Consider the following 12,013-nt stretch of genomic DNA (forward strand, 5'->3'; position numbering starts at 1 on the left):
CTTATTGTGCTCATTGTACAGATTGTATATTTCTAATAAAAAAAAAAAAAAAAATATATTTTATATTCTCTACGCCAAATAAGTAGGCTGAACTATTCCTCGTGACTTATAACATAAATGTTTTAATATTTATTATTATTGAAATATAAAAATAACTTTCAATGAAAATAGTTTTCTTATTTTAAAAGTTTAATTGTGTTCATAATTTCAGTACCGAGTTAAAAGTATAAATAATTAAAACATGAAATTGAAATACTAGAAACGGTTATTTGATAAAAAATTTCAATATATTTATTTCATAATTTAATAATTCATAATAAATAAAGAAGTAGTCATTCAGTTATGTAAATAACTGAATATGCGTCAATACAAAAAAAATTATTATATTCAACAGTTTTTTAAGAAATTTTTAGTCAAATCAAAGTATTTAGCTACATTAAAATTAGGACGAATAAATATAATATAATGTAAACCATTTCAACTTTATTTTTATCATTAATTTGTTTACTAATTTTTTACATTGATCAAATTGAATTAGATGAATAGTTAATGGAAAACATAGAATATTTGGACAATGAATTGATAGCAATAACTACAAAAGACCTAAATAAAAAAGAAATTATATTTCATAAGTCGTTTTTGGAATTTCAGATATTTGTAAATCAAGAGAATTCAAATGAGATTCACCCTTATTATAATAAAGCAATGGTGAATCAATCATTGAAATATGTATATGTATTGATCTATTATATTATAATGGCAGCTAAACTTATGAAATATGATAAACTTATTGTAAAATTCAGTACCACAATATATACTATGTGTGATTATTTTAAGTTTATGCGTTTAGAAAATGAAAACCTAGAAAACATCAGAAACATTTTAGAAAATTTCAAAAATTACAAAAATTATCCTAAAGAACCTTATTTTTTTCCAGATTCTAAATTTGTGCGCCATGTTTTAAATCATATTATACAAATAATAACTGATTATTTTGAAGGTCAAAAAATGTTAGGGTTCCTAAAAGATTGGAAAGAGTACAAAACTGTTATAAGTAAAAACTTAAAAGTCAAAAAATATTTTCCACCAACTAAAACTAAATTAAAAAAAACACAGCACAAGGGGAGTCGCAGCACAGCGGTGACGTAGCATAGTTGGATCAAGTATAATGATATCTGACAGTGATTAAAATCACTATCAAAAATAAACGCTTCGATGCAAATCTTTAGATAGTGTTTAATTTTAAATAAATTGGTGTTTTATTCCAAAAGCTACTTGATCTGCTGGCTGCTTATTAATATCCTGATTAAGATAAAATATGTCAAATGAAAAAGGGATTGTTAAAAAATATTATTTCTCATAAAAAAATTGTGTGGATCCATAAACTTTTCAATAAGTTATAGCATTATATGTTAAATATAATATAAATAATAAAAACGAGAATTTTCAAACAAAAATTGAATTCAGTAGCCATTTTCACCACGAAGACAAGTCCAGAGGTCAAATTTTTTTTTTTCAAATTAAAGTATATTACATTAGCTTTAATTTAAGATATATATAAAAGTGTCAGACCTTCCGGAACACTTTCAAAAGTTAAGTTGAAAAAGTTCTACTTTCTATATGCATTTTTTATATTTGAAGCCCCCCCATATATAGGGAAATAGTCTGATTTAAAAAAAAAGTATATCCAATGAAAGATGTATATAAATACTACTTCTCATGAAAAAATTGTATTGATCCATACATTTTTTAAAAAGTTATAGCACTTTAAAGTAAAAAATGTAAATTATAAAATCGAGAATTTTCACACAAAAATAGCATTCGATAGCCATTTTCACCACGAAGAAAAGTCCAGAGGTCAAATTTTTTTTTTTCAAATTAAAGTATATTACATTAGCTTTAATTTAAGATATATATAAAAGTGTCAGACCTTCCGGAACATTTTGAAAAGTTAAGTTGAAAAAGTTAATTTTTTGTAAAACAGTTGTCATTTTAAATCCCCCCCTGTGGGCAGATAAAGGGTCAGATTTACAAAAAAAATATACCAAATGATAAGTAAAGACATCAAGCATCTATATAAAAAAAATTTATATTCATATGTTCATTTTTGAAAAAGTTACGGCAGTTTTTCGTAAAAAAAATTTCGAAAATTAGCGATTTTTAAATTTGTAATTTTTTTGGAGGTTTCCCCCTTTTACGGGGAACGAGGGAATTTTTTAAAATTTTTAAGGGTAATGTCTTCGACTAGATACGATGTGTGATCTTTTGACGTATCGTTGAAAGAAATCCGTTCGGTGAGAGCTGAGAAAAAGTGGTAACAGACACAAAAAAAAAATAAACACATCATAGTAAAACCAATACCTTCTCAGCTTCGCATCGAAGCTAAAACTTTATTTTGCATATCAAATATACATATTATGAAAATTTTTCACAAAAAATCTTAAAAAGTTATTTTTTTTGTATGTATGTTTAATTAATCGTCAGTAAGTTAACATAAATTTTAAAAAAATGCTGACACAAAGGAACTTAGTTTTCACTAGTTTTAAATAACATAAGTTTCTTCCCCTTTTATGACAAAATCATATGACCATTAATGTTTTATACCATTTGTTCTTATTAATATTCTATCCATTAACATTATATTAATAGATTTGATAGTTTAATCGATATATCAATAGATTACTTTTGTCATTACTTCATCACATCACTTAATATTAAATAATATAATTCACCAGAATTTTATAACTTTGTTCAGTAACTTACACCAAATTGTAATTATTAAAATATATAAAACAAAACAAAGTTATTATTAAATCTAAAGAAAAAAAAATTATGCACTATTATTTATTAAAAAAATGAATACAAATTATGTATTGTAAGTATCGAACATTTTAACAGTAATTCTAGTATAAATAAAGTTAATAAGGGTTTTCAAGGTTAAATTAAATTTAAACAATGTTTTTACTATTTACAACAATTTTCTTCAAAGAATATGTATTGATGAGAACCAAAATAAATGAAGAATATTCGTTTAAGAATAAAGAATATTTCTAAAAAAAAAGTTAAATTATGACTAAAGGTCAAATATTTTCTGTTGATTTTGGTATCGTTCTAATGTTAAATATGGATGATTATGAAAATTTATAAATCTCTTATGAATACTACAATGAAGCCATAACAAATTAATTGTTAAAAAATGTTTATGTTTAAGTCCATTGATTTAAAATGATAGTTGAAATAAATAAATACGATCGATTTTTTTTTTATTTGATAAATAGTATATGTTTACAGATCATAGTAAACAATAATGTTAACTATGAAAATTTTATTAATTTTGTTGAAATTGAAAGTGATATTCTAAAAAATATTTTTATCACATAAAGAAAATTAATTAAGCTTAATTTTTTGATAAATGACCTCTACACATGATAATATACTTTTCCCATCATTCAATAATTAATGAGTATCCGAAAATTCAATATGTTAAAAATACATAAAAGAACAAATTTAAAAACAAAGAATAAAACTAACTAAAAGAAAATAAAGTATAGTAGAGATACAGAAAAGTGTTGACTTTATTTAGATTAGTATTGTTTAATACCTGACAGTGGTAAAATCGTTGTTGTAAAACGCTTGATGCGTATTTGAAACAAATTCAAAAAAATTTAACACATCCACTTAAAATTACATGTTTTTCAACTTAATAAACTAATTATTTAAGAAGACAAATTAACGGAACATCTTTGTTTTTTTATTCATGGAGTACAGGGGTCAGCAAAAACGTTGCCATCTTTACTAATAAAATACATCTTTCTACGTATTAAGATTAGATCATATTAAGTTTAAAAGATTTCTGTTATTAATTCTAATAAATGTATTTATTTTTTAACCATTTTGCTCACTATACAAACTAATTGAGTTCCTCTGATATAGTTGATTAAATTAAATAAAGTTTGGTTTATTATTGAACTATGTACAATAAAAAATGAACACAACTAAAAAATACCAAAAATAATTTTCTTAATATAATTATTTTTTTTTTTACAATCAAAACATAAATAAATACATAGTTTTTCACATTTGTTTTGTGCATGAAAAGGTGTAACCATTGCTAAACTGTTTATATATATATAGGAATTGTTGATTAACTTATCTTTAATATATTATTTTGCTGCTTGTTTATCATCATGTTATACGATTTTAAATAAAAAATTGTTATAAATTAAAATTGTCTTAATAAAAATAGTTAAAAAGTTTTTTTTATATAATTCTATTAAATAATATTACATTGTGTTGTTAGTTGTATTATATTTGTTAATATATTTTATTTTTAATAAAAAGCATATTATAAAATATAAAAGCAATATTATATATTTTGTATTTATTTTTTTCAATTTTAGTACTAAAATTTTACAAAAGTATTTTTTTTATTTGTATATACAAATAAATTTATTTATTTTTTACCTATTTCGTAGTTGACATTCTATTTATTATTAAACTAATTTTTCTATAATATTATGATTGTATTCGCAATCAAATTTGGATATTTACTGTTTTGAGTAATTTTAGCTTCAATGCAAAGATGAGAAGGTATTGATGTACCATGATATGTTTTCTTTTTTTTTTTTAAGTGTGTCTATGCATCAAAAACCGATTTTAATCTAGTTGAATCTATTGTAACCCAAAATTGGATAAAACCCTATCGATATTAGAAATTTAGAATAATATTTCAAAATTTTGATGTTGTAGAAAATACTATTTTCATAACATTTTTCTGAATTTTAAAACTACTATAACTTTTATTAAAAACACTGATCCTAGGAAAATAATATGACGAAAATATAAGTGATCAAATATAATAATTGGTTAGGAATCTTCATCGATTTGCCTATTGCATTATGTTTTTACTTGTCTGTAACATCATTTACTGTATAGATACGTAGATTATATTTAAATTTTGATAATTAAATGGTTAATTTTTTAACAATTATGTTACAGCGTGCGATTGTCATCCCATTGGTGCTTCCGGAAAAACATGTAATCAAACCAGTGGCCAATGTCCATGCAAAGATGGTGTTACCGGAATTACATGTAACAGATGTGCTAAAGGATATCAACAGAGCAGATCACACATAGCACCATGCATAAGTAAATTTTCAAAGTATTTTACATTTTATTTTAATTAAATTTTAAAATAATAATTAATTTTAAAAATTCAGAAGTACCATCGAAAATTTCGGTTAATCAGATGTCAGCTGATGCTCGTGCCGGAGGTGGAGGTGACGAAGGTGACTACGAAGATGAAGATGATCATCGAGGTATTTATATCATTCCAATTTGATATTTCAAAAATATTGTTAAATAATGCGAAGGAGCTTAAGGGTTCAAATTTATTTAGATATAATTAAATTTAAATAATGAGAAATGATAATTACAATAATATGTATTTAATTTAAAGAATTTTTGATAAATATCACTATACTTATAAAAAATCTTTTGTGATATTAAATTTACTGAAAATAATAGTCTTTTTAATTTTTAATTTTGCATTCATCTAATTTTTTTCTCATTATAAATAAAGAATAGTTGTAACATTTATAAATCTTTAATAAAATTTTAGCATAAAAAAAAAATAATTTAGCTAAGACTTTATTTTGCTAAATCATTTGAATCATAAATAAAGATATAATATATTATATACATACACAGTGATTATTTTAACGCTAGCCACTTGATATTTTTAGAGATTTTTAAATTAATGATTTGCTTGAGGCTCTTGTTAGTTATATTAGTATTTCCATTTAACTATTATAAAATATTTTTTATGTTCATCCCTTAAGTCTTATAGGGTTGTCAACTGTATATTTTAAATGGCAACATACATATATAACTAGCTTATAAAAAAGAAAATGGTATAATTAAGAAAATTACTAGTCGATAACGACTTTTGTACAAGTATTTTAAAAGTAATTAATAATTTAAAGTAATGTCTGGAAGCAAGAAGTGCTGCTGCTATTGTTATCACTAGATATTTATTTATCCAACTCTTCTTCCTGTCTAGGTATAAAAATGTTAATAACTTCTGAAATACTGGTCTAAAAGTAGTTATGGACAAGTTATTTTTTTAATTAGATAAGTGATTAAAATCACTATCATAAGAAACGCTTCGATTCAAATCTATAGATAGTGTTTAATTTTAAGAATTTGGTTGATAATACCAAAAGCAACATCAACTCTTATTTCATTTATTATATCCCGATTAGTGGTTTTCTCATAAAAAAAATTATATTGATACATACATTATTCAAAAAGTTATATAAATATAAAGTAAATAATGTTAAATATAAAATTGAGAATTTTAACACAAAAATAGCATAGGGTAGCCAATTTCATCGTGAAGGCAAAATAAAGTACGAAATTTGTTTTTTCATAATAAAGTATATTACATAAGCTTTAATTTAAGATATATATAAAAGTGTCAGTATATCCAAAATACTTTCAAAGTTAAGTTGAAAACGTCAATTTTTTGAGGAAGAGTTATCATTTTGAATTCTCCCCTGCGGGCAGGTTGGGTTGAGTTTTCAAAAAAACTATACCAAATGATGGGTAAATGCCTAATGTATCTATAAAAAAAAGTTTTTATCCATATATTTTTAAAAAACTTATGGCAGTTTTAAAACAAAATAGTTGAATAAATGTCAAAAATTACTGATTTTAAAAATTGTAACTTTTTGGGGGATTTGTCTCATTTACGGGGAATGAGGGAATTTTTTTTCAATTTTTGAGGATAAGATCTTTTACTAGATACAATTTGTGATATTTTAACGTATTTTTCATAAAAATCAGTCCAGTGAGAGTTGAGAATAAGTGGTAACAGACACAAAAAAAAATTAAACACATAATAATAAAAAACTATCTGCTTCAGCTTCGCACCAAAGATATAAAGGATGAACATGAAAAATATTTTATAACAGATTAATGTAGATACATATGGAACTAACAAAATCCACAAATAAATTCACAAAAAAGTTATTATTTTAAGAAAAATCAAGTTGCTAGCATTAAAAGAATCACTCTGTATATAATTATAAACTATTAAATTGCTTTAATTTTAAATTTATCATAAAAATCTACCAATTTTACTTTTTCGCAACTTAAGAACGTTTACTTTGGTTTTTGGCGATCGGCCCAAAAGTTAATTTAAATAAAAGCGTTCAAATTCCCGAAGGATTCAAGTGAATTTGTGGGCAAATAGCTCTCGATTCATCTGGATACGTCGAAATCGTTAATGGATTACCTGTAAGAGGGGGTGCGATGGTATACGAGCTCATTTATCAAAGTCGTGGATTCCATTTCTAAAAAAGATAATCGGCCAATAATTTAACACAATAGTCCCCCATAGTAGTAACGTATAATCGCAACAATATATTATTCCTACTGTTTCCATACCTACTAAATGTTTCACCAAGTAGTCGCAGCTTCTTTATGGAGACTCTTCATAGACCCTTATTGATAATTGGACATTTTTTCTTTAGTATTTGTATGAGTAAAATTATACGGAGTTAGAACACGAAGTAACAAAAAATTTGTATAAAAATGATTTTAATGATAATTTTTTTTTTTATTATCTCTTAACATTCATACATATAGCTAGACAGCATATTTTAAAATATAATGTTAAAAAACCCATGGGTATGTATGTAAGTCTTTGAATTTATAACATATATAAAAAAGATTTTCTTTGTTAGATTTCATTTACTTCAACTGTAATTAAGCTTTAGCTTCATTATACATTTATAAAACTACAAGATTGACTGTTTATTGTTGTGTTATTCATATTTATTATTGTTAAAGCTTTAAACATTGTAAATTCCAAACCTATTAATCATTACCACATCTAAAGGCAAACTTTCTTCGTGATAAAATTAAACATTGTTGTTCACATATTGTTCCTGAATGGTCAAGGCTGAGGAAATTTTAGCTTAACACTGTTAAATGCGTCGTTTTCAACAATAGTACTTATAAAGTGGGTTTTATCTCTAAAGTTAAGCTGATGCTGACTGTCCACACCAAACGCCCCTTAGGTAATTTAACAAAGATATTATCGTTATTATCAGAGAAGAGGAAACAAAATGTAATATTCAACAGTATAGTGTAAATTATCTTCTCATGAAGGGTGCAACTATTTGAGAAATTTAAGCTTTATCTCAAGTTTTCTAATCTATCTCTTTTATATATTTGAATTAGCTGTACTTAAAAGGCATTTTTCAATATTATACCTTTACGCTTAAAAAGTTTTTTGCTTTAGTAATTACGAAGTCTATTTATTGTTTATTTTTTTTTAACTAAAATTTTTTTTGAACTGAATTATAGTACCTAAATATATTTTCCAAATTCTTTCCAATTCATAAAAAATATTTTAATCGCCCATTTGCACCTATATGAAAAATAAACATTTTTTATTTTAAAATGGTCTATGCTGGAATTTCAATGTGCATTTCCTACAACTTGAGTTTTAATAATTCGAGATAATCTTCTACTATAAAGTCCTGAGTGATGTGACATCTGATAACTTGTTGATACAGACGCCATGCCATAAAAAATGTATATAGTATAAACTTAACATGAATGGTGTTAAGAGAAATACGACACTAAAGTACGATCTGGTGAGATTGACAGATGAAAGAGAGGAACCAAATGTAGGTACAACTGTGAATATACATATGAGTACTAGAATCTGTGTGTAAATCTCTCCGAGGTGACAACTGGCCTATTAATATTATTTGTATTTAGGGTGGTCCTTCAGATTAACAGGTTTTTATGACATTACGCCGGTGTGCGGTAGTGATTGTTGTTGATGGTAAAAACAGGAACCCAATTTGAACCGACTATATGTTAAACGAACAAATTAACATTTGAAAAAATATAGACATGGGTAAAATACATAGCACACGTTTATTTTGACAATATTTAAACTTGAATAATAAAAAACTCTCGACCGACATATTTGGATACCATACTAACTTTTCGTGGTAATTTTGAGAACAGATAATATTTTATTTATTTGTTTTTGAATAGTTAACAAATGTTTCCCACTGTTATAAACAACGCTGTTGTATGATTATCAACTGATAGAGTGGTGTTCAAATAATTAAAGATACAGAAAAAAATATTTTTTTTTTAATCGATTTTATTTTGTTTTCAGAGCAATGTGGAAAGTGTCGTTCGGGATCTAGAAGATTGAATCTCAACAAATACTGTCGTAGAGATTATGGTAAGAGTTTTATGCATTATTAAAAAAAAAATTTCGCTCAAAAATGATTCATTTTATATGTTTTGACTCGTATTTAATTGTTACAGCTATACTAGGTAAAATGTCTGAACCGACAATTGTGAAAAATTGGGCTAAATTTACAATTAACATACAGTCTTTGTATAAGCGCGGTGCGGACTCAAGAATTCATAGGGGACCCACTACATTGTGGATACACGAATCAGATCTTGCATGCAAATGTCCTAAAATCAAAACAGGAAGGTATTGATAGATTTATGGCAAACTTCATTTTATAGAAATAATAAGTTCTTAAATTAAAAGTTATTTTCCTAATTGCTTGATTAATTTATGGGAAGGGTACAAAACAGCATTTTTAAACACATTTCTGTACCATTAGATAAAATGGTATGTTTTTTTTCTTTGTAAACATTCCAATTTTTTAACTTTGTATTATTGTTAATTTATTTTGTGTAATTATACTTATAGTAGCTCACACATATTGATTACACCTTTTTCATTTTTTTGTTTACCTTTAATCGTTAATAAAGCCTAATCAGTGGGGATATATAATTTTAAAAAGCACAAAGATCGACGAGACAATTTTCAGGAGACATTCGTTACTATCTTTGAGATGTACTAATAATAATATATTTTTTAGACTTTATCTAATACTGGGCAAAGAAAATGAAGGCGATCGTCGTGACGGACTGGTATTAACACAACGGTCAATTGTCATAGAATGGCGAGATGAATGGCATAATCGCATGAGAAGATTCCAAAGACGAGCCCAACAATGCGATTAAATATATTATTAGAAAAAAAACTGATTATTCATTTACCCTCCCTAAAGAGTCTTCCCGTTTTATTTACCTATTCAACAATTTATTTCTAGATATTTTACTGGGTCCCGTAAATAAAATATATACCACTATAAAAATGCTTGTAATAAGAACCTATTACGCGCACATGTATTACTATTTTTAATATTTAAGTCATTTAGATGCTGAACTTATAAACGTTTTGTAAGTCTGTAGAGTGGATTAATTATTATTACTGTAGTAGAGTGCGATTTTGTATAGCAATAATAATAATAATAATAATAATAATAATTCATTATAGAATTGTTTTATACCAAAACATATATTATTGAAAGTTATATATCTAAATTTATAGAAATATAAATTAAAAAAACATTCATTTGCTTACACAAAATATAACTAATTGTAGAAAGTTGTGCTAGATCATAATCTTTATAAGATTTTAATTGCTATATATGCCTATATAAACTTGAAAAATAATTTTCTATTAATAAGTCATTTAACTAGATTTTGATGTTTTATAATCAAATATTTACTGTGTCAAATAATTTATTATTCTAATATATTACTTATATAGATAACATTGATATTTATACTACTATTCAATCAATACTCTATTGTTAAATACCTATGTGATTGGTACATATATAATAATAAATATCAGATTTCTATACTCTAATAATGTCCAAACTTTAATTTATATATTTATAAGGCACTTTGATTTTTGAATAAACATTTTTTTTATTATACTTTGTTTTTCCTGCGTGTTTGATACTACTTGTAAAGTGTACGATTATTATTATTTTCTAAAAAATATTATTCATATTATGTAAAGTGAATTATATTTGTATTATTTAAAAAAAAGTTGGTAAATAATAACAATTAAAGAAAAATAATACAAAAATGTAAATATAATATTATTATGTTATAAACATAATAATAATAATTATTATTGCATCAAAACAAATTCTATTTAATAATTTTTATAATTATACTTGTTATTTAATTTTGTTTTATGTAAATTTTAATTTTCTTCCTTCCCACATAATTTATTTGTAACATTTTCACTGTAGTATTATATTATAATAATTATGTATGTTTTATTTTTTTTATCCAAATAATAAAAGTTTTTGTGGTTAAAATATGTATTATTTTTAATACCTTATCTATATACATTATACAATTTTGTATCTATAAAACTTAACAATATTTTAAGTAATTATTTATTTATTTATAAAATTAACGGGCATAGCCCTTTTTTACAAACTCAAGTTGCTTAACATTTTCTTAAAAATATAATATAATTCAGAACAATTCATTCATAATACAAACCCAACCATCCAAACATATTATATAAAATTTACATTACCCATTAGAATATTATATGTACAAATTATTTAATTATAATTCATGCATTTATCTGGAAAATCTATGGACTATTTTGATGATCTTGCTAATCTTAGTATAATTGAGCAAATAGCTCCTGTTATTCTTCTTATATTTTGTAAGGCTTTAATGTATGTCTTAAGTGATTTCTTCAACTATCAAAAAGAGTATTAGTATAAAATTATTGCCAAAATCCACTTTGTACAATATATAGTGAAGTGTTCATATAAAAAAATCCAACGAAAAAGTGAAATTAAGCTTATAATTTAAATGAATAAAAATTTAACAAAATTATAGTTATAACTGTAATTTAATTAAGCGTAACATTTGTTGAAAGAGTTACTTATATTATATAGTGTTTGTAGAAAGTAAGGAAACGGGTTTCTATTGTTCTTATTGTTTGTAACAATCGACACATTTCCTTACTTTTTGAACACCGTGTATACTTAATAGTTAAAAAATTTTTTTTATAATTTTCATATGTTATATTACTTTTTCTATATTAATTTTTTTAGAGGTAATGCATTATTTTAAA

At 24.3% G+C, this 12,013-nt stretch overlaps 1 protein-coding gene across 1 annotated transcript in view; it reads left to right on the plus strand.

Moving 5' to 3' along the window:
- The window catches only part of LOC126901038 (netrin-1), a 68,633-nt gene extending 57,756 nt beyond the window's left edge, over positions 1-10,877 (plus strand). The window contains exons 3-7 of the mRNA XM_050677171.1: positions 4,999-5,148; positions 5,220-5,318; positions 9,206-9,274; positions 9,361-9,535; positions 9,933-10,877. Coding sequence (XP_050533128.1) covers positions 4,999-5,148; positions 5,220-5,318; positions 9,206-9,274; positions 9,361-9,535; positions 9,933-10,077 — 638 coding nt within the window. The 3' untranslated portion in view covers positions 10,078-10,877. The remainder of the gene's footprint in view (positions 1-4,998; positions 5,149-5,219; positions 5,319-9,205; positions 9,275-9,360; positions 9,536-9,932) is intronic.
- Positions 10,878-12,013: the final 1,136 nt, after the last annotated feature.

Source organism: Daktulosphaira vitifoliae, unplaced genomic scaffold (assembly GCF_025091365.1).
Source record: "Daktulosphaira vitifoliae isolate Bord-2020 unplaced genomic scaffold, ASM2509136v1 Scaffold_1, whole genome shotgun sequence".
NCBI lineage: Eukaryota > Metazoa > Arthropoda > Insecta > Hemiptera > Phylloxeridae > Daktulosphaira > Daktulosphaira vitifoliae.